The sequence below is a fragment of the Papaver somniferum genome, chromosome 6 (assembly GCF_003573695.1).
Source record: "Papaver somniferum cultivar HN1 chromosome 6, ASM357369v1, whole genome shotgun sequence".
Classification (NCBI taxonomy): Eukaryota; Viridiplantae; Streptophyta; class Magnoliopsida; order Ranunculales; family Papaveraceae; genus Papaver; species Papaver somniferum.
Genome location: NC_039363.1, coordinates 129,969,942 through 129,993,558, shown reverse-complemented (window position 1 = coordinate 129,993,558; position 23,617 = coordinate 129,969,942). Strand labels below are relative to the sequence as shown.

The 23,617-nt window shown below is 36.3% G+C and overlaps 2 protein-coding genes across 3 annotated transcripts; one reads left to right on the top strand and one right to left on the bottom strand.

Annotated features, from left to right (window-relative positions):
• Positions 1–15,073: 15,073 nt before the first annotated feature.
• Positions 15,074–21,915, top strand: LOC113289294. Its single transcript, XM_026538516.1, has 17 exons — positions 15,074–15,628; positions 16,173–16,529; positions 16,653–16,793; positions 17,252–17,384; positions 17,504–17,617; positions 17,694–17,767; positions 17,840–17,914; positions 18,052–18,144; positions 18,259–18,319; positions 18,588–18,920; positions 19,677–19,803; positions 19,886–19,985; positions 20,181–20,250; positions 20,356–20,508; positions 20,641–20,736; positions 20,906–21,222; positions 21,389–21,915. The coding sequence occupies exons 1-17, from the start codon at positions 15,539–15,541 to the stop codon at positions 21,596–21,598; spliced, it is 2,544 nt and encodes an 847-aa protein (XP_026394301.1). The 5' UTR covers positions 15,074–15,538; the 3' UTR covers positions 21,599–21,915.
• Positions 21,916–22,048: 133 nt separating this feature from the next.
• Positions 22,049–23,412, bottom strand: LOC113289295 (pathogenesis-related protein 5-like). Of its 2 annotated transcripts, none has more exons than XM_026538517.1 (2): positions 23,197–23,412; positions 22,049–22,892 (listed from the first exon to the last, which is right to left on the bottom strand). In XM_026538517.1, the coding sequence occupies exons 1-2, from the start codon at positions 23,252–23,254 to the stop codon at positions 22,195–22,197; spliced, it is 756 nt and encodes a 251-aa protein (XP_026394302.1). In that variant the 5' UTR covers positions 23,255–23,412; the 3' UTR covers positions 22,049–22,194. The 2 variants fall into 2 exon arrangements, with proteins under 2 accessions (XP_026394302.1, XP_026394303.1); XM_026538518.1 differs by lacking the exon at positions 23,197–23,412 and adding an exon at positions 22,977–23,011.
• Positions 23,413–23,617: the final 205 nt, after the last annotated feature.

Sequence of the window (23,617 nt, the reverse complement as noted above, 5' to 3'; positions counted from 1 at the left end):
ACGGAACAAAACTCATAGGTATTTCCATAGGAGACAAATTTATCTATACCAATAGACTTTTCTGTGTGAGACAGATTTTTTAATCAAGTCTTCGACTTTGGGTCGTAGCAACTCTTAGTTGTGGGTGAGATCATCTAAGGGACTCAAGTGCGTAGTATCTTGTTGGGATAAGAGACGTAAGAGGCACAATTGTACCTTGAATGAAGGTGAGATTGATTAGGGTTCAACTACAGTCCAATATGATGTTCATCGGTAGTAGGCTAGTGTATGTAGCGGCTTAATACAGTGTGGTGTTTAAACTGGACTAGGTCTCGGGGTTTTTCCGCATTTGTGGTTTTCCTCGTTAACAAAATTATGGTGTTCGTGTTATTTCTTTTCCACATTACATTTTGTTATATAGTTGAAATATCACAGGTTGCGTGTTGAATCGATCAATTGGAGAATCCAACCTTTGGTTATTGATTGGAATTGATTGATCCTTGAACATTGGTCTTTGGTACCGTTCAAGTTACTTGTCTAATATTCAATCGGGCTCGCAGGTTTCTATTTGCTGATTGCAGATTGAATAGAGAGATAGAGATAAAAACTCTTTGATATACTTTTCTCTAGATTAAGTCTGACTGTCTAGTTGATTCTCTAGAATGTGTATTGGAGTAAGTCCTCTCAGATTGCCAAATGAATTGTTGGGTGTGGTTGTTAGACCCCCGCATTTTCAAAAGTACGTGTTGGAAATTCAAGAAGAATAACAAAAGAATTTCCAAACCTCAAAGCGACATGCAAAGAATAAATCTGACTCTGGAAAAACAACAAACGACGCCTGAGTACAAGAGAAGGTGTCTAAAAGAATAAGAGTCAGACGAGGTAAGTGTGTTTATTCAACAAGCCTTGATATGTCACCTTGTGACACATGAAATGAACAGTTTGTTCACTCCATTACTATCTAGTCATAGTAATGTAATGAATCCTATTTTTGACTTGAGAATAAGGATCACATCAAGGTTGCTCAAGTCCTGTAAAATATGATGATTATTTCTCATTATTCTATTTATAACTAAAAATTATTTTGAGCAAGTGAATATTTTGTTGTTAAGATAGATAATGGATGGCGAACTGTGAAGACTTTTTCAAAGTTTCTTTAGGGTTAGTTATCATATAAGTCTATTTATGTTCATTTGTAATCAAAATTTTACTTCACTTCTTCTCTTTGAAAGATACAGTCTCACGGTACCTATAACTAGAGGTATCACAAAAAGGGATGCAGTAGAAGCTGTCAGTGTGTATCTATGTGAAGAATTTAGCCCTCAAGAAAGAAAATAGTGGAGGCTACGATTAATGATTCAGGTTCTTCCTCTAACTGCCTATTGTCTGTTTGTCATTGTGATAATAACTTCAGGGTTGTGGTGAAAGATTTCATCAGAAAAAGAAATGATTGATAATCTCAAATCGTTTCATCTTTAGAAGAAATATCTCACTATGAACAAATGTTGTCTCTAACAAAGAACACTTTGCATGGACTGGAAAGAGAACTTAGTGAGTTAACTGATATTTCTGAAGATTTGGAGGAATTGAATGATCCCATTATCAATGGGTTTTTCAATGATGAGAAGGAATTCTCAGTAGATGCCCTGAGAAAGCTCTACAATGTCTAGGAAACTTGTTATCGGAATTTATTCTTGTGTTTCAAGAAGGATAACTAGGGTTTGGACGAAGAACTACTAAGGAGAGTTTTAGTCTCCATATACCTTTTGTTGATGAAGTTCTCAAGCTCTCCTTAGTAGTTCTTCGTCTTCAATTGATGAACGCCGTGAAGTCTAATGCTCAACTACACAATCTATCCTACTCTGAGACATTACTATAAGTGTAGACCAGAAATCAAGAATTATTGTTTTGATCACTAACATTGACAAACAAGCTTGAGGTAGCAACGCTTGCAAGTTCGACCGAGCAGTACTTTAACAACTTCATCTCATATAGTATTGTCACTGATGATGCATCAAGTCCGACCGATTTTGTGAAACAATTTGCTCAGATGTTGTCTTTAAAAATCAAAAGAATGCAAGGTCATCTAAAGAGTCATACTATACATAATGATCACGGGTTTGCAGATCACACTTACGACTTTGTTCCTTTTCGAATAGGCTTGTCAGTTAAACCGAATCCTTCAAGTCATGACTTGCAATGTTGGGAAACAACAACAAGGAGTCGATCTTAGATGTCCAAAAACGCCAATCAACTCTTGTAAAGTCTGTTGATAACTGCGAAAGATCTTGTACCTTTTATAGTGTTGAGCGATTAAAATCTCATCCCAACAACTAGCATTGTTGTGTGAAACTTCCTCATCTGGTCCTTAATTTTAAATAAATGAGAAAGATTTCAAAGAGCACAAAAAGGAATATATTAAGATTTTTTGTTGAAATATTTTAAGGATCATATTTTATCATGAATATTCTGAATTATTTCCCGATCTCTTAATTTTGGTTTCCTGTATCACTCAAAGTAATTACTTGATACTATCGGTCCAAGATTTAAGAGAATAAGAAAGTTTATGATAAATAGATAGAGATATCTTTTATTTCCGGACTTTCTGGGAATACTGGTTTCAAAAAATCTTCATTGATTTTTATTTCTGAACTTAACTCCACTTTACTCGATTTAGGTATCAAATAAATATTGACTTATTTTAGTATTTTGAAAGCTTGCTTTCCAGGTTTTTCACTTGATATAAAATCACTCGATCAAAGTTTAAGAATTGTTTAAGATGGATGAAGATACTATTGATATCGAATCTCAACTAGCATTGTCCAGCATTTAGAAGTGTTTTATCTTCTGTATACTTTTATGGTTCTTGTGTTAATCAGGGGATTGCTATCACTTCTACTTCCGATGCAAATTTGAAAAGTGAAAACTACAGGGAGACCCATTCTTACACATTTTCCTACTGTGAAACCCACCCTCACAAAATCTCACGTGCGCACCCAAAAGCAGCCAACAAATTATTTGCAGGCCCAGAGTTTCCAAAATTCGTTTATTTTCTTTTTTATTTTCCAGTTTAGCCTCACTTTCAGTTTCAGTATATCCTGTTTATTTTCGAGAGATTGATTATCGAGAGATTGATTCAATTTACTCAGCAAGCTTTAGCTTCACTTGTCCTTGATTACCGAGAGAGATTCAATTTACTCAGCAAAGCTTCAGGTTCGTTCGTTTTTTTTCCAATCTTGATTCTGATTTTTGTTTAATCTTGATTCGATTCTATGTTTTAGTTTCTGTAAGATTAGGATCTATTATTTTAGGTTTCCGAAGCTTAATTTAGTTTTTCGAATCGTTTTTTAGATCTTTTAAGCTTGTTTTTGAATTTTTGTTTATTTTCTAGGTTTTGAATTTGTTAACATCAATGTAGATCTTTTCGATTAAATTTTTTTGTTTCGATTTCATGTTCCGATGTTGACATAACAATTTACTAGGTTTTGCTTCTGTTCTGTTGGATTTTTTATTTGATTTGTTTTTCCATTCTAAAATTTTTGATCTGTTATTTGTTGTTGATTTTGATATCCTGTTGATTTCTCATCTGATTATGGTTAATGTAGATTGTTTGCTGTTGTTGATTTGATCTTTTAATTTTGAGTAAGAATTTTTGTGAAGCAATATGCAGGATAGATATGTTTGGTTTTTTCTCTTTTATGTTTTGCAGGGTGAAAATGCCTGTTGGTAGTGCACTAGATGTAATTCACTACTTCAGTGAATTCTTAGCACATCCTGTTGATGTCAACACAACTTTGGAGTCTTTGAAGACAGCCGTTTGCCAGAACTGGACTCGTTTATTACCGCATCATGTCAGATTTTCCTTTAATGATGGAAGCAAGTTTGTGCGAGTTGATTCTGATATTCTGCTTCAATTTTTTGTATCTCGTTGCCACTGTAAAGGTCATAAGAGCTTTGATTTACTTGTCGAAGTTGGCTGTAATTCTTCCACAAGTCGTAGTAGAGCTTCAAGTAGTCGTGTAATAGAACCTGAACCCGAACAAGCTATGGTGAATTTCCTTGAAGATGGTTTTGTGCCTGTTAACAAGGTTCTTAGGACTGAAGGTTGGGATAAATTACTTGGTGAAGTTGGTAAAGTGTTTTTTGGAGGTGTAGTAGAGGTACGTATCGTAGTGAAGAAATACGAGTTAAAAGCTGGGCTTGTTCTTGTATATAAGAAGAATGAACCTAGCAGGTTCTATGCAAAATGCTCAAAAGAAAATTTCCCTTGGGAGTATAAGGTTTGTGATGTTGATGTTGAAAACAGGATGCTTAAGGTTAAGAAATATGAGAGCAGTCATACCTGTGGTGTTGGAACTGAAAGGCTTTTCCACAGGCTCAGCATTAAATTTGTTTCTAGTCTGATCAAGGATGAAATCCGAAGTGATCTGAGTTTCAAAGCATCTGATTTGGCAAAGTTTTTCAAAACTAGCTACAGGATCAATGTGAATACTACCAAGCTTACAACGGAAGAGAGAAAGTGTATGAGGATATATTTGGTGATGAAGCCATGTCGTATTCGCATCTTTCATGGTATGTAGATTCCATTCGCAGCACAAATCCTGGGAGTTGGATTGATTTTCAAGTTCAAACGGATGAACCTGAAGCGAACGAGGATAGTTCAGCTGAATTAGAAGATGAGGCACCTTCAAATAAGTTTGTGCGTCTTTTTATTGCTTTCGAGGCATGCATCCATGGTTACCGTTACCTTCTCCCCATGGTTTATGTCGATGCTACCTTTCTTACAATGACATATAGAGGATGCCTCATGGCTGCAACCGCTATCAATGCTGAAAATGGTAATTTTTCTGATAATGCATCATTTTTATATATGTGCATAATGTATCATGCATTATTTATTTTTGCTTCATAATGTCTTATGCATTATTGTTTTCACTTTTCTGGTTATGCATCATTTCTGTTTTAGATGCATAAGACATTATACATTTTTTGTTTTAGGTGCATAATGTCTTATGCATTATGGTTTTCACTTATTGATTTTATGCATCCTTTTTTATGCACATGCATAATGTCTTATGCATCATTTAGTTTAGATGCATAAGACATTATGCATTATTTGTTTTCACTTTTCTGGTTATGCATCATTTCTGTTTTAGATGCATAAGACATTATACATTTTTTGTTTTAGGTGCATAATGTCTTATGCATTATGGTTTTCACTTATTGATTTTATGCATCCTTTTTATGCACATGCATAATGTCTTATGCATCATTTAGTTTAGATGCATAAGACATTATGCATTATTTGTTTTCACTTTTCTGGTTATGTATCATTTTCTGTTTTAGATGCATAATGTCTTATGCATTATTTAGGTTAGATGCATGAGCCATTATGCATTTTTTTAGCTGCACATACTTCATGTGGACGCTGGCTTGATTTTTTTTTTTTTTTTTTCTGTGCAGGCTTCTTCCCACTAGCCATGGCCCTGGTACCTGGTGAAGATAATGATAACTGGGAATGGTTCATGAGGAATTTGAGTAATGTTCTTGATCATGATCAAAGGCCAATCACATTTTTATATGATCGTGCAGAAGGATTAAAGAGAGCGATTCCATTTTACTTTCCTGGAGCCTTCCATAATTTCTGCTATTATCATCTTAAGATGAACTTACCTATTAATGCATCTGACGAAAGGTATGGTGCAGTTATTGATTCATTTCAAGCTGCTGCTTATGTTCTTAGTCGCGAAGGTTTCCAAACTGCCATCGCTACTATTAGGGGTCTTGGTTGTGGTTGGGTTGCCGACTATATTGAAGATATCCCTCCAGAGAAGTGGTCAAATGCCTTTTTCCAGGGTTGTAGGTATGGTAGGACATCTTCTACTCTTGCTGAATCCTTCAATAGTTGGATGAAGGGACACAAGAAGCTCCATGCAAATGCTCTTCTTGATCAGATAAGGAAGGATGTGATGAGTATGATGTCAGAAAGGCGGAATACGGGTAATAGTTTCATAACAATTCTCACACCGAAGAATGAAAATAAGATGAAGGCTCTTATTGATGGGGGTTTAACCTGGCTGGTTATACAGTCCGATACTCATGTTTATGAAGTGGAAGGAGGGGACAATTCTCATAGTGTTAACCTTGAGGCAAGGACATGTACCTGTCAGAGGTGGCGCGTCTATGGGTTTCCATGTGTGCATGCTTTCGCATCGATAACAATGTCTGGTTCTAATCCATATGATTTTGTTGAACCTTATTTCACTACTTCATACTTCAATAATGCCTACAGTCATGCAATTCATCCTATTCCGAACTATAACATGCCTGAAGTTTATGAAGGTAATGATATTATCGATGTACCTGATGTTAGGAGGCCGCCAGGGAGACCACAAGCTAATAGGCATTTGAGCAGATATGAGAAGCCGCCCAGGAGAGCTATTCGCTGTGGTAATTGTTTTGAGCTTGGTCATCATAACAAGCAAACATGTACGAATCCTACCTGTTACAAGAATCCTCCGAAGCCGCCGAAGCAGCCTAAGGGAAGTTAAAGAAGAGCAATTATCTTGTTTGTTTCTTCAGACTATTACTTTTATGTTTGAACCTTATTCATTTTTCTTTCATTAGTTTCTGTATTAGTTTTTATGAACAAGTACTTTTTCTTTACTTAGTTTCTTTTTTGTATTGGTTTTATGAAAAATATTTTTTTTCACTGTGTGTTTTTCTGCTTCTATCAGATAATGTTTTCATTTTTATTCTTAAATGCATAATGGATTATGCTTTAGTTTTTGATGATGCATAACTTGTTATACATTAGTTTTTATGATGCATAACGTATTATGCGTTATTGTTTTGAAGATGCATAATCTCTTATGCATTGTTTTTCGACGATGCACGATCTGTTATGCATTTATTCTTTTAAAGATGGCGTCATAACGACTCATGCAAATGTGGTTCATTCATGCATCTGCATCTGCATAACAAGTCATGCGTCTGCATAACAAGTCATGCACATTTATTTTATTAGGAATAACATGTTATTCAGGTTTATTTTGTTGCATAACTTTTTATTTAGATATTTATACGTAACCTGTTGTTCCTTCATTTTCCTTGTAAGATTTATATCATAGTACAGTTAAATGAAATAAGATTGCAGCAAATAGAAGCACTGAAACCAGCATTGATATATAATAAATATATATATAAACATCGACAAGATAACATAAGTTGTTCTGACAAGAACTACTGACTAAAGTTAAGTTTTCATACCAACACATTACACATAACTACTGACTGAAGTTAAGCTTCACACTAACTACTTTCCCATTAGTTTTCACTCCCAAGTTAAATTTCTCAACCTACCAACAACACACAGGTTGTTAAAACAAAGTTATGTTTGAGCCTTCTGTTATGCACAACTTCACATTTGACGCTCAGCTTCATCACATTGACGCGCAACATCATCCCAGATGTCTTCATTGGCATCTATCGCCCAACTGTTTCCAAGATCCGTCAGCATTTTCAATACCAGACTTACTCTTTTCTTGTTGGCTTTTTCTACTGCATCTTCCTTTCCCAACTTCAGCCATTTGTCCCTAACTTGAGACTTCATGCTCATCTTCATATAATAGCATACAAATATGAGGCAGTCGGGGTGATGACCTTGTTCAGGAACAATCTTGGTAAAAATATCCTTGTATACAAGCGGTTCCCGCTTTATATCCACGATTTGTGGTGATAGATTCAGTTCATCATATCTTTGGATCAAATACGGCATACAAGCCTTTGCCATTATGAGAGCTTGTTTCTTGCAGTTAGATTTATAGCCTTCAACACTGTTATAGTAGTTCCACTCACCCTCTGAAAAGTCATACTCTAACAATGTCCAATGTGTACCAGCAGGGTTTTCCTTTGTCATATAGTTCATTGGAATGAACATTCTCTCAACTTCAATAGGGAGATTCAAGATGAATTCTCCAACAAATTTGGCAATCACATCTTTCTCCTTTGTTTTAACAAAGAACTGCAAAATAAATATTTTTTAGGAAAAAAAAGTTAGTGGATGCAATTGAAAGGGTGCACAACAGGTGTAGAAAACAATGCTGAATAACTTGTTATGCAGTTCAATCTAGTTGCATAACATTTTATGCTGAAGTAATTATATGGGCATAAGATAATATGCAGGAATGACTTGTTATGTAGCAAAATGATTTTATTTTCTTGACTTACCCAAGCATCTGGCGTCATGAATGCAGACTCCGCATACCTATGTTCAACACTATCAACCATCTTTTCATTTTCCCGCTTCCTGAACAACCTATAACTGTAGTAGCGTACTACTTGGTCTTCTAAGTATTCGTTGTTCATTAGCTGCCTTATTATATCTCCGTGAATCCGAATATCCCACAAGTACGAATACCATCCAAGTATGCCATGTTTGCAGCATATAACCAGTTATAGAACTTTCCAAACACACACACATTCATCATGTTAGCCTGCAATGGATTCAAACCACCTCTGTCTTTTATCTTACTAAACAAGTGACCTACCCTAAGGAAACCTGCTCTATAAGTACCTCCTTGAACTGCAGATTTGGTTTTAGGTTTAACTGCGTAAAAAAAAAGAAAAAAAAATGCATTTTAGAACTGCTATTTTAGAACAACAAAGGAATGCATAACAAATATAACAACATTTTTTTATATGCATAACCTGTGATGCAGCAAGTCTAAACAATGCATAACTAGTCATGCATTTAATATTTTAGAACAACAAAGGAATGCATAACAAATACAACAACATTTTTTTATATGCATGACCCGTGATGCAACAAGTCTAAACAATGCATAACTAGTCATGCATTTAATATTTTAGAACAACAAAGGAATGCATAACAAATATAACAACATTTTTTTATATGCATAACCTGTGATGCAACAAGTCTAAACAATGCATAACTAGTCATGCATTTAATATTTTAGAACAACAAAGGAATGCATAACAAATATAACAACATTTTTTTATATGCATAACCTGTGATGCAGCAAGTCTAAACAATGCATAACTAGTCATGCATTTAATATTGGAACTGAATAATATGTCATGCATTGATTTGTTAAGGTGCATAACTTATTATGCATTTAAAAACACAACCCTGCTTAACTTATTATGCATTTAAATGATAAGAGAAGTTTATTAACTGATGCATAACAGGAACAGGAAGGAATTCAACGCACCTTGTTTATAGACAACACATTGCTTATTAGATTCAAAGCAAATCTTACCATCTTCGGCATCATTTGTATTATCATCCTCATTATATGTATCATCACCCAATACTTCCTTTGGTGCAGCTTTCTTTGCTTTCTTTGCCTTGATTTGCATCTCCTTCAGTGTTTCGACACTATCAATTTCTTCTTGTTCATCTTCAACATCAGTAGGTAAAATCACATTGAGGAGAAAATTATGTTAAAATCGAAGAAGAATAAAGTGATAACTCAAAAAAAATTATGAGTATTCAGGATGAAACAATTTTCTTTTTAGGTTTACTCTTTTTTTTCTGGTTCATCATCGGCAATTACTGTAACAAAATTTAAGATTAAAAAAAAATAAATTAAAAAAAACAAAATCAAACACTAACAGATGAAGCTAATGATAAATCTCACCGGGTTTTTTCTGTTTCTTCGACTTCATTTTTCCTTTTTCATCTGAAGCATCAAGAACAAAAATTAAAATCGAAAATCAAATAAAATCAAATGTACCGAATGCATGGAAGAATAAGATCGATTAAACTAGTTTTAGTACCTAATTTCTTCTCTTTTGATTTCTGAAGACGTGTTTTTGTCGGTGTTTCATCCATTTTGGTTCTACTGAATTCTAGGGTTAAGGTTTTTTAGAGTTTGAAATTGATTTTTAGAGTTTGATCAATTTCAGTAATCAATCATCCGTTACAATGTTTATGGAGGAATGGGAATAGAAAAACGGATGAAGAAAAAATGAGAAGAACGGATGAAGAAAAAATGAGAAGAAGAGAAAAGAAATGGTTCCGATCGTTTTTGGGAGTTAATAAAACTTCCCAGAACCGCTGAAGGGTAATTGAGGAACTCTGCACGTTCTTAATAATTTTAAATAACGTTGGGTGCGACTGTAGGGAAAAGTAATTCTGGGCCTGGCGGTAAAAAAAAAAATATTTCTGAACCTGCGCCTAAGTTCCCCATTTGAAAAATCAAGACAAATTTTAGGGGATTCCAATGGTTTCTTGAATGCGAATGAAGCGCGTTCCGATGGATATCCTAATTAGTTTCATTGTTAGCTTTTCTTTCGGTCCAAATAGGTTGACAGCCCAAGCGCCCGTGGAACCACATCAACCACCACAAAACTATTATAGTGGAATGGAAGGTGGTTTTACATCAAACGCTCTTTTCATATAAAAGAAAAAAACAAAACAAAAGAAGACGGCGGTGGATGGTTCTCCAAAGCTACTCGTATCTTCATTTTTTTCTTATTCCTAGCTAGCTACTATAATGGGTGTGTGGTGAGCAAGTACAACGGTGTCATAAATGTTTTTTGTTTTTGTATTTTGATATTGGATCCTTTGTTTAGTTGGGTCATCTACTCCAATTACGTCTCCTATAAGCAAAAACAACATCATATCCAAATGAACTACAATTACGATATCATGGTAGAAGGTACAAAAGTTGCTTAGCTATCTTAACTCATTTTTGTATCAGACTCGGAACGAAAACTCACTGATCATCAGCAAACTTCTGATTATTATCTGTTGGATATTTTCAAGGTTTGCCGCTACGCAGAGTTATATGGTGATCGATCTGACCGGTCAGGTCGTGGGAGACTAGGGGGCAACGCCCCCTAGCAGAGTCCGAGACAGCGTCTCGTGGATTTTTTTTTTCTGGTTTTACTTTGTAAAACCTAGAAGTTTCCATTCAAAATTGAACAGACGCGTCTCTTCCCATAAGCCACCATTAATGGCTTTTGGAAGCGTCTGTTGGTGATGAAACGACACTACCAACAGGCATGAATATCACTATAAGTAGCGAAGATGTTCTCCCATTCCAATACATCAAAAACAATCTGTTTTCTTCTTCTCTAAAAAGCATCATCAGAACCTTATACAGTGTGATTCTTGGTCGGGTCAAGGAAGTACAATCCTTGAATTCGATTACGGTGTTAGGGCTTCATTGAATCCTGAAGGCATAATTCGAGAGACCGTTTGTACTCGCCAAATTTATTGGGAAAGATCGAATTATTGTCTAAAAGAATCGAAAGAGCCCTGAAGTCAGGGATACACCATTTTCTGTTTCTGTTTTCATCCTCTTGTTTAACCCAAAATTTCCAACATTATCATGGGTAGAAGTGCTAGTCAATCTCGTAGAAGATGTCAATTGCATTATTGTCCATAATCAAATCAATTATCCAAAGTATATTTGGTTGTAGATTAGTGGTGTATTATCTGAAATTACGGACACACTGGAGTCTTGACAAGCCAATACTGCATGAGTGGAGAATGAGTATTAGATTAGTAGTAATCCTCATTGGATATATAGGTTTGAAACTAATGGTCTGATTAAGAGTTGTATGTTTTTATATTAATGCGTACAAACCGGACATGCATGATATCATCCGATAACAATATATATCCACATGCAAAAGATATGCTCTTGCAGGCAGTTCATTTCATATAATCATGATCGTGATAAACTTGTATGAAATAAATATTGACAAGTCTTAATCGCCCCATATGCATATTTGTCTCCGAATTAATGTGAAACAATCTCTTAACTAATCCAACTCCTTAAACCATTTCTCCAGTCAGAAAGAAGTCAGAGACAGTTTTAAATGCCAGAATGTTTTTATCTCAAATTCTCAAGCTTAAGTATATTTTTTTCTGTTTTAACGCGCTGCTAACAGGGAAAAAATGTCCCAAAAGTTTGTTTGCCTTTGCAGTAAGGTCATATACCCTTCAAGTTCGAGGAGAGTTTGCTGGCAGAACTGAAAGTGAAATGACGTACGCAGGATCATTGTGTTGCAAGTATTTACAGCATGCAGTTTCTAGTTGGCTATTGCGTATCTGCTAACCCCACTAATTATAACACTGAAATTGTTAAAGCAGAGAAGCGCATGCAATTCTTGTGGAAGAAAGATTATAGACGTCACTCAAAGCTCAGAGGAAAAGAAAGGAGGAGGATCTTTAGTTGCGAGTCATATACTTTTTTGACATTAGTGGATATGAATCCAATAGTCCTTTTACGTTAATATAATAATTTGGTAAGCCAATTAACATTTGACAGAATCTTAATCAAGAGTTAACGAGATCTAATTCTAATCTATAACCTAACCACTTCCATGACAAAAACAATTAACATATTGTATATCTATTCTCATAAAGGGTTATTAGGTTTGATTTTTGCAGCCAATAATGGAAATCACTAGAGCTTTTATTTGAAACAGAAAAAGCAAAGCATTCACTTTACACCAGAAATTATTTGGTGAGAGTGAGATAGAAATGGCAACAACCTCTGGATGAATTCATCCACAAATTAATGACAAGCTTCGGATCCTCTGTTCTGATAACCTTACCTGAAATTTGATAACCTCCGGTAACAATCTTACATGACTATACTGGGCTTCTCGGAGGGATGCTGCTATTCCAACAGGATTAAAATTGGACATGCACTTTCAAATTGGGCTTCTCCGTGTGAAAGTGTAGTGAAACCGGTTGACCCCAACCTTTGTTTGCCTATTTGAAGCAGACATCCTAGACTGTCCCATTCTCCATCCATGTATACATATACACAATTATACGTCACTCACAACCTGTACATACAAATACAATACAAGTGTATGCAAACGCAGATCTTAGAATTTGCAGTAGTATAATTTATCCAAAAACATTAATGGATGGGAGCACTCATGGGACCTTAGTAGATTGGGGGTCTAGTGGGTTACGCCCCCTGCACATGGGTGTTTAACACTTCAACCAATGATATAATTGATAGACTTTCACATAAACAACAAACTTGTTTTATTGATCAGATGATCTGCAAATGCGACTAAGAATATTAATTTGGCAAACAAATATTTCATCAAGAAAAAGAAAATTTTGGTGAACAAACAATTCTTGAAACAAAGATGGGAATGGGATAACATAACAAGGGAACACAACAAAGAGAGAAAGAAAGTCAATCACCATGGAATATCAAACAAGGAAGAAGTTTTCTTTTCATGGTAGTAATAAATAAATACCAAATCTTCATCCATCCTTTGCATAAGTCACACCCGAACCATATCAAATTGTTTTCAATTTAAGGGGTTTACTTGCTTTTGTTTAATTCGAAATCTACTTTGTCCACATCCTTCAAATAAGAATTGTTCAAAACCCATAAGCATGTCATAATCCAAGTTTGTACATAAACTTCGTCCCAAGGAAAAGGATGTGCTGAAAACCTTTGTAGTACTAAAAGACTTGTTTGAGTTTGAAATGATACTAGGTCTTGATTAACTAGTTAACAAAATTCACCTCTCTTTCACCCAACTAACACACTTTTTAATTTGTATTTGCTTTTCTTTCTCTACAAATGTATATGTCCATTTTTTTTGTGCATTTCTTCGGCTTTTCACTAACATTGTGAAATTAGTATTTAGTTGGTTAACCATCAATGATGTGAATTGATTACAAGTTTTTTTCTTCTTCTTTTTTTAGTCTTGTTTCGTCGGACTTCGGAGTATCAAGAACTCTAAGTTAGTTTAGATATACGATTTTATTTCAGAATAACTTCTAGAATCATCATAAATATCTTTTGTTTTTGGAGAAACCGATGTGTTTCTGATATCCAGACGCGCGACGTAATAAAAATTACTTAGCTCATCATCCCCTGCTGTTTAGAAACGGCAATTCCGCCCATTGACTATATACCAAGTAGTCTAGCTGATAAAGAATCTACAAATTCCAAAGAAGACAAACTAAACTACTCCTTCCCGATGGACTAATCAAAATTTAAGAATCCAAAACTTTTTCATAGTCAAGCCATAGAATGCTTCCTTAATCTTGTTTTTGGTCAAGGTATTGTATTAAACTCATTTTCTTAATTATCCGGTAAAACTCGTTTCTCGAGAGACAAAATCAAAAATTCTTGTGAGGAGGGCTATTTTTATTTGGTTCCATGCAGCAGCTCTTTAGTCTCTCTTTTGATGCCTACAGCTTTCATTTTCTCCAAATCTACTAGGGTGCAATTAAAAACTAGTATAATTAGCAAACTGAGCAGGACGGCATTCATTTATTTATTACCAACCGCTCCCATTGAAAATCTCAGCTTTCTTTCTTCACCTAACAAATTATATCAGATTAGATTTCCTCTCTTCTTTTCGGTGCCACTTTTCACTTGCTTTTGTTACAAGTTTTGCATTTTCCTATAAGTATCTACTTGAAAATGATTGTTCTACAATTTCTTACCAAATTCCGTTAACTATATAAGGCCGTTCATTCAGTTGATTCCGATTATTACTGTGATGGACAGTCAAAAAATAATAATGAACATTTACCACACACGGGAGAGAAGCGGCTAGATCAAATCTATTGTTGATTGATTTTATGGTTTACATGAGATTTGAGTGTTATTTATATGATTATTATTTCTGTCAAAAACTCATTTCATGTGACTTGGAATTTGTATACACGAAGGACAATAATTTACTGTGTCTGTGTTATATTCTTCACACCAACATTCATTCGTTAATTTCTCAGTAAATGCTTAACAGATAAGATAATCAAATTATTAATTAATTGAACATCTCATTGCTTAAACTAATCCACCAAGTGAAATATTTATATACGCAAAAATAAAATATTTAGCACCCAATGGTGCTTCCGTAATATAATCCAAATTTGAAGGACAATTCTAAAACTATGGCTTATATATATTAAATTAATTCACTACTTTTTGGCTTTCCTTTTTCATTAAAATAGTGAAATTTAAGCTAGTGATAAAATAAAATAAATAAATATAATTCTCCACCACGTTTCTCTCTCCTCTCTATATTTATTATTTACACTGTTTTCATATTTTAAGTCCTTTTTTATTTTTTATTTCCATTTTCCTCCTCTTCTTCTGATTTTTCAGTGATTTATGTTCTTCTTCCTCTTATCTGAAGAAAAACAAAGACCAAGTAGGTAGTTGTGACTTCTGAGTTGTTATACTTCACTGCTAATTGTAATCACTGATATATTAAATTGCCCCATCAATCTCAATCAGTGAAACAAAACCTTTTAACTGGAGTTGAGATTTTAGTTTGTGTAGTTTTGAGGTTTTTTTTTTTTTTGTGCTCTGGAAATTTGGGATTTGGGGGTTTATACATTGTTCAAGATATTGTGAAATTAACAAGTTTAATCAAAGAAAGGAGGTATTTTGAATTCTGGGTTAGTGTTGGAATGCGGAATAAAGATTGGTTTGTGGACTGGATCGGTGAATCTATGAAGCTTTAATGGAAGAGGTGGTGGTGGTGGTCTGTAAGGGATTTTTATTGTTAACTCAGACATTATTATTTCATGGAGGGAATAGACTATAATAGATGTCTTGTTTCCTCCAAATTGAGATTACACAACCTGAATTTGTTTGCAGCTACTGTTATTTTTGAGGTAATTTTTCCCTGCTGTTCATTATTGTTGTTTTTAGTATGATTTTTGTTGTTTTGTAGATGTTTCGTAGATTTTCCTGTTCTATAGGACGTTTTTTTGTTTTGAGATTGTTAAAAATGGCAAGTTTGGTACTTGGTGTTGTTTATCAGTGGTTTTAGCTCTTTTTTTGTTTTACTTCCAATAATTTTTTTGCTGTTCTGGGAGGGTTAGGGCAATTTCTCTCTTTGGGTTGTCAAAAATTAAATCTTTTCTGCTAATGAACTGTGGAGTCAGTCTGGATTTGTAGATTTTTGTTAACTACTAAAAGGTTTTGTTTGTAGATTAAAATCTGATTCTTAGAGAGTTGTATTGCAGATTTTACCCAAACCATGCATTAATGGTTTTGTTAAAGATTTGAGGCCTATTAGACTCAGCTGATGTTCTTGGAGAACTAAGTTTTGTTTGATCAGTAGCAGCAAACCAGATCTTTTCTAGACTTCACGGTTTTTTACGTTTCTATTGCGTAGATTGTAATGTGCAGCAATTGCTCTTTCTTGTGCATCAGATTGTATTATTATTCATCTGGTTCGAAGCTGGAGGTGCTGAGTTCCAAAACAACCAATTCCCATTGCAAGGCCTTGAAGTTGGAAAGAAAGAGGTTCTCTCACACTCCTGCATCCATGATCAATTACTCGAACAGAGACGACGGCCTGGTCGCCAGGAGTACTCAGTTACTCCACAATTGTATAAAAAACCTGATAAATCAAAACCACTTAACCACAAGGGGAGGGCATTGCTTGGTTTCTCCCCATCATCAGAGCTACAGAAGGATATCAGACAGCCTATAAGAATATATCTCAATTATGATGCAGTAGGTCACTCGCCTGACAGAGATTGTCGAAGTGTTGGAAGCTCTGTCAAGGTAAGCCGGTTTGTTTTTATCTTTGCCTTACTTAAAACTCATGCCATTGCTGGTATACATGGATATGGTTGCCAATGCGTCCTTACTTCATTTTCTTTGCTGCGCCTTTTCCCTCACTTTCAGCTCGGGGAGCCTCCCGTGACCTCTCTTCCTGGTACACCTGCTTGCAATCCACGTGCAGACCCTCCTATTTTTGGTGACTGCTGGTATAACTGCACCTTGGATGACATATCTGGGGAGGATAAGAGGCGTCGCCTTCGCAAGGTATTCATTTCTTACCTCAGTGACTCCTTACTTTCCGTCTGGCCCTATAGTTCAGGATCCCGAGGATGTTATGCAGATTGATACTATACTTGAAAAACTAGAGTTAGTTTCAGATTAACAAGAGTATGAGTTTTCTGATTCAGTGGCAGGACTGTATATTTGACATAATCTAATTACAATTGTGTTTTACTAAAATAAGATATAATAAATACCGTAATATTGCACTGGATTACGAACAGTGGAAACTAGATAAATCTGTGTTATACCAGACAAAGTGTTGCCCTATTTTCTATTTGTTACTGATGCATGAATCATCCTGCAGACGCGGTATTATTGTTTGAGTGACCATTGCATACTCTTGAAACAACTTATGACGTCTATATCAACCTCACATATGTTATACAATGATATTTGGCATTCAGGGACACATCACATTGCTAATAAAAGCATATTTGCAGGCTTTAGGAAAGACAGCTGACTGGTTTAAAAGAGCCTTAGCTGTTGAGCCAGTGAAGGGGAACTTGCGATTGAGTGGATATTCTGCCTGCGGTCAAGACGGTGGTGTACAGCTACCACATGAATATGTAGAAGGTACCTGTAGTCTAACATTATGTATTCATAATCAAAGTCGATCCAGTTGCATTTTACATGCTATTCTTATCCTTCTAATTAATTTTGTTTATGGCAAATAACCACTATTCTTTTGGCAGAGGGTGTTTCTGATGCGGACTTGGTACTCTTGGTAACTACAAGGCCTACTACAGGAAACACACTGGCTTGGGCAGTGGCATGTGAGCGTGATCAATGGGGTCGTGCAATTGCCGGTAACTTGGTTTGAAATTCATCCTTGCAATATTTTTATCTTGTATTTACTCTAATAATATACTGTTGCTTCTTTAGGACATGTGAATGTGGCCCCTCGCCATCTGACAGCTGAAGCAGAGACCTTACTTTCGGCTACTCTTATACATGAGGTCAGTAGCTGTCAGTTAATTGTTAGTGCGAAAATGTTATATGTTTTCTTATATCAACATTTCTTCTTGTAGGTCATGCATGTGCTTGGTTTTGATCCTCACGCCTTTGCACACTTCCGGGATGAGAGGAAAAGGAGGCGTAGCAAGGTATATACTTTTTATTATTTCCTCCATCTGTAGGACTGATGAATAAAATCATCGGTTTGAGTTGCATAGATTAGCATGCAGAGAGCCATGACCACGAGTATATGAGAAAACTCAAATTATTTCTTCTCAATTTGCAGGTTACTGTACAAGTTATGGATGAGAGGCTCGGAAGGATGGTAACTCGTGTTGTGCTTCCACGTGTTGTGATGCACTCACGATATCATTATGGGGTAAGTTGGCAACATTTGTCTTTGAGGAGATATACAAGGATCTCTGTTAAACATCATTAATATGTCCCGACTTCCATATTTGCAAAAGAATCCTTATTGAGCTTTTAACTACAGGCATTTTCTGAGAATTTCACTGGGTTAGAGCTAGAAGATGGGGGAGGACGTGGCACATCCGGTATGTTTGTTTCTTTTACCTCATCCTATGTAAGTAGGGGAACAATTTTCGTATGTTGGATCTTTAGCCAAATTTTTGATACTTTGCCTAAAGCAAACTGGAAGGAAGAACAAAACTAGATGTGGAAGTATAAATGTATCTTCTTGCCCGTAAACATGATCTCATGGATAAGTACCATCTTATTTCGAGTTGAGTTACATGAATTTGAATCTGGTAACGGCTAGCAATTCTCAAACACCAAAATTCATGCTACTTTTTTGCCATGCAGGATCTCACTGGGAGAAAAGGCTTCTGATGAACGAAATTATGACAGGGTCAGTTGATACCAGATCAGTAGTTTCTAGGATGACGCTAGCTTTATTAGAAGATAGCGGATGGTACAAGGCTAACTATAGTATGGCAGACCATTTGGATTGGGGTCGAAACCAAGGATCAGAATTTGTTACTTACCCTTGCAATCACTGGAAGGGAGCATATCACTGTAACACCACACAGTTGTCAGGTTGTACGTATAACAGAGAAGCGGAGGGGTACTGCCCCATTGTAAGTTATAGTGGAGACCTTCCTCAATGGGCTCGATACTTCCCCCAAGCCAATAAAGGTGTGCTTTGTGTCCTTATGTTCAATTCAGGGGAGGAGCCAGGTAGGGACAAGTGGTGTCAGTTGCCCCCACTTGCCAACTGGCTCCCTAAGTCTATCCAGGCCAGTTTCACATGAACCCCCTTACACTTGTGTTTTATTCCTTGTCTGTTCCACACAGTGAGAATTTCTTTTTCCCCCTCTACCTGGAATCTTAGCTTCACCACTGGTCTAAGTCACTTTTGGCAATGCTACTAATGTTATGCATCTCTAGTTCCATATTTATGAGGTCCTTGTAGACGCACCCAAATTGTTGTTGGTCATTTGGTATTTGTGTGGCCCGTGATTTTGTCAATTAAACCATGGGATCAATGTTCAAGCCTTACATCAGACAGCAACATTTTTCTGAATGCAACATATTTGGATTCAGGCTGTCATGTCATATTTTAGGACCCTCACTTAGTGCGTCTTTGTGGTAATCATACAGCTTGATTATAATTTTGTTGAATGATATGTTATTCTTTGAACTGTCAACTGTCACATTCTCTGGAATCTGGTGACAGGTGTAAGAAACGAATGCGACTATAACTATATGCTGTTTCATTGGCACTTGCCTGCAATTTGACCCTGTGCCCTTAATCCATACGTAAAAAAAATAAATGAACATGCCTAGGTCTTTCTGTACAAATCGCAGTATCTTCCAGTAAGTCCTTTAGTTCTGGATGTGTCCAAATCGTACTTCGTAACTTGGCTAATATTTTTTTATTGTCCAATGCAGGTGGCCAGTCTTCGTTGGCTGATTATTGCACATATTTCGTAGCTTATTCGGATGGTTCATGTACAGATACAAATAGTGCCCGAGCACCTGATAGAATGCTTGGTGAAGTGCGAGGGAGTAGTTCCAGGTGAGATATGCTTCAAATAATTTCAGGACTTCATTCATGCCTTTATACAATTATAGTATCTAATAGTTTTTCTTGACTCTAGGTGTATGTCATCATCTTTAGTACGAACTGGATTTGTGCGCGGATCTACGACTCAGGGAAATGGTTGCTATCAGCATCGTTGTGCAAACAACTCATTAGAGGTAAAATGTGATTCATACGTACTTTTTTGCTCTTCTGGATCATTGGGTTGAAGTGGTCATACTCATAAGAGCAATCAGTCTTTGTTCTTTGGGCAGAAATGTGATATTTTTAATTGCCACAAAGGCTGCAGCAGCATGCATAATTTGTTGTCATCTTATCTTTCGTTTAACAGGATCTATTTATCTTCTGTATAGGTTGCCGTAGATGGGTCATGGAAAGTGTGTCCTGAAGCTGGGGGGGCCATCCAGTTTGCTGGTTTCAATGGTAAGAATTTTTTCTACCAACCTTTAAATTACATTTTGGATATCTTCCCTCTCTCCGTTCTCCTACTAATGCTTGGGGCATTTTATGCTTATTTGGATTTTGCAGGACAACTGATCTGTCCAGCTTACCATGAACTTTGTAGTACCGTGCCAGTGCCTGTATCTGGTCAATGTTCCAGTTCGTGTAATTTTAATGGGGATTGTATTGATGGAAAATGTCATTGCTTTCTCGGGTTTCACGGTCATGACTGTAGTAAACGTGAGTCTGAAGAGCGGGCCTTCTTTTGCTTAGATTTCTAATAATGATGAATATTATGAAAAATGTGGTGGTAACTGGTAAACATGATAAATTTGGTTGCATCTCTTGACTGAAGTGATTCTTTTTCTGCAGGCTCTTGCCCGGACAATTGTAATAGGCATGGTAAGTGCTTAGCAAGTGGGATTTGTGAATGTGAAAATGGACATACAGGTGTTGATTGTTCAACTGGTAAGTTTTTTTCTTTTAAAGTGATTGTGTCTACGTGGAGGTTTTTTCTTCGACATTTCTCTCTATAGTGATGTCGAACTCGAAATTTTATTGAATGTGGCCTGTGGGCCCTTTGAATAGAGTACTCGATTAAATTTTAATTTTGATACTTGCAAATGTTATTATGCAGCTGTTTGTGATGAGCAGTGTAGTCTGCATGGTGGTGTCTGTGATAACGGAGTATGTGAATTCCGTTGCTCGGACTATGCCGGATACACATGTCAGAACAGCTCCACTCTCCTCCCCAGCCTTTCAATTTGCAGGGATGTTCTTGCCAGGGATGCAGTTGGCCAGCATTGTGCCCCTAGTGAGTCGAGTATATTGCAGCAGTTAGAAGCAGCTGTTGTCATGCCCAATTACAACCGATTGATCCCTGGTGGTCGCACCATATTTAGTATATTTGACAACGGCTACTGTGCGGCGGCAGCAAAGCGGTTAGCCTGCTGGGTAAGTTCTTTATTCTTTTTCAACATCACCTTATCTTCACCTTATCTTATATTGGTTTCATTGTAGAATCCTATTGTTATAAATAAACTTTCTTCTTCTTTTTTTCCTGGTAAATACTGTCGTACTTTGCATGACATCGTTGTGTATGTCTTCTGTTTAATTTCAGATCTCCATACAAAAATGTGACAAGGATGGAGACAACAGGCTTCGAGTTTGCCACTCAGCATGTAGATCATATAATGCAGCATGCGGAGCATGCCTTGACTGTTCAGACCAAACTCTTTTTAGTAGTGAGGAGGAAGGGGAGGAGCAATGCACCGGCTTTGGCGAGATGAGACCATGGTGGCTTCGCCGATTCCGGGGTTTCTACTCCTAGGAAAAATAGCTTTTGTAGGAAATATCTGTAATGTATAGGTCCCTGTAATTTTTTTTATATTTTTTGGTAGAGTATTAATTGTAGGAAATGTGTCTTCTTCCACCCTATCTAGAAAATCCTTAAACAAGGATTGGGTGGTGTGTCAGTAAGCTGGGCTTTCAAAGATGTTAGTCCAAGTTGTCAAAGTTGAAAAAAAATCCAAGTAACAGAAAAAGAAAGAAATGAAAGAATGAAGCTATGTTTAAGATGCTAATGAAGAGTAAATGCCTTTGGCCCAAGGCCATTTAGGCAAAAATGCAGATTTGTTATTTCTCTGATCTTGGCATTGTCTTGTTTTTATTTTTTTTCCCCTTCGAATGCTCTTCTAACTGTTAAATATTCACATGATGCCAGCCTAAGCAATGTATTGGTTAAGGGAGACTTGATGCTCATCGATGTAGCTCAATTTTGATCTGTTTAAATTTTTAACTGCTAATAAAGGACAGAAATTACAGAATGGCCACCACAAGAAATACGGCAAAATTGATAAATCCTATGAATTATCGCCAAAAATGCAAAGAAGGCAAAAAAAAAAGAATATGAAATGAAGAATCCATTCAAGGAGCGGCAGTGGGGCAGAAAGTGATGAGATAATCAGACCCAGCACTGCAAGTAAACGTACTTGAAGCATCGTCATAAGCGTAACTATATGCAGAAGGGCAAGCACTCTTGAACATAATGGAGTATCCAGTAGGTCCACATTTATCAGGTGTGGCGTGTTCCCCATTACAACAGTACTCTTCTATATTGAAAGCACCACAAGCACTCTTACAAGCCACCACTGAACCATCCACCATCACTTGAAGTTCTGCTGGGCACCTTGCATTTACATCTGATATGCAACCAGCATATCTGCAATCTCCAGTCCCGCCCGAACTAGAAATACCCACGCCCACATTGTATCCATCAACTAGGCTAACATCATAGAAGTCCTTATCGTTAGGTGTACCAGCAGTTCCCAAGGTGAATTCAGCCAAACTAGATGGTACTGCTCCACCGCCTGTGCACCTCAGTACCGCCCCACAATCACCTGTTGCACATACTCCGTTACCGTTGTCATCAAAGTTACATCCGGTGCGAGCCCAGAATCGTCCGGACCACCCTGCTGGTGCTGAAAGTGGAACTGACACGCCGGGCGTTAGAACAAATCCGCCATCACCAAGAGTATTCATACCGTTGCCGCATAATGTAGCAGGCCAGATTGTGTGGTTGCAATTGTTGAAGAGTGTGAATACTGTTGCTGATGCTCCGGTTCCTGCAAATATCCATGCGTGAGATTCTAATTCGCAGACAACGAAGAAAAAATCGAAGTTAAATCTCTAATATGCACGAGTGTAACCGTTGTAATTGAAGGAGTGTTGATATATTCAGATCTGTCGACCCTCAGATATCAATAATATATGCGCGCTCATTAAACACATTCAGCAGTGTAAACACGAAGAACATGGTGAGATCATGCTTGGTTTATTGACATTTTAATGAGTTTAAATGAATAGAAAAAACTAATTAAATCAGTTTCTAGAGTAGAAGAATTTTCAAGCAAGCAAAAAAGACATTACCTGCTAGGAATACTAGGTGGAGGCTAATAAGAGAAATCTTTCCCATAAGAAACTCCATCTTTCTTCCACTTCTTCTTCTGCTTAACGATCTGTTTTTGTGGGAGTGTGAATGTATATATACAGGGAACTGGAAATGGGAAACAGAGAGAAACAGTTTTTTCGTGGGATCATGCAAACCCCTGTATGAGTTTATATTTTTGTTTTTTTCTCACACTAGTTTTGATTTTTTTCCCAAAATTAAAAACAAAATAAATTGTACTGATGATATTTGTCCCTATAACTTGGTTAAAAAAATGAAATACTTACCTGATTTTCTTTTAACTAAGAAAATAAAATACAAAAGCATTTTTGCCTTTAAGAAAAAAATGCGTTTTTTGTTTTTAAGAAAAAATATCGTTTGATTAATTAGAAAATACTTTTA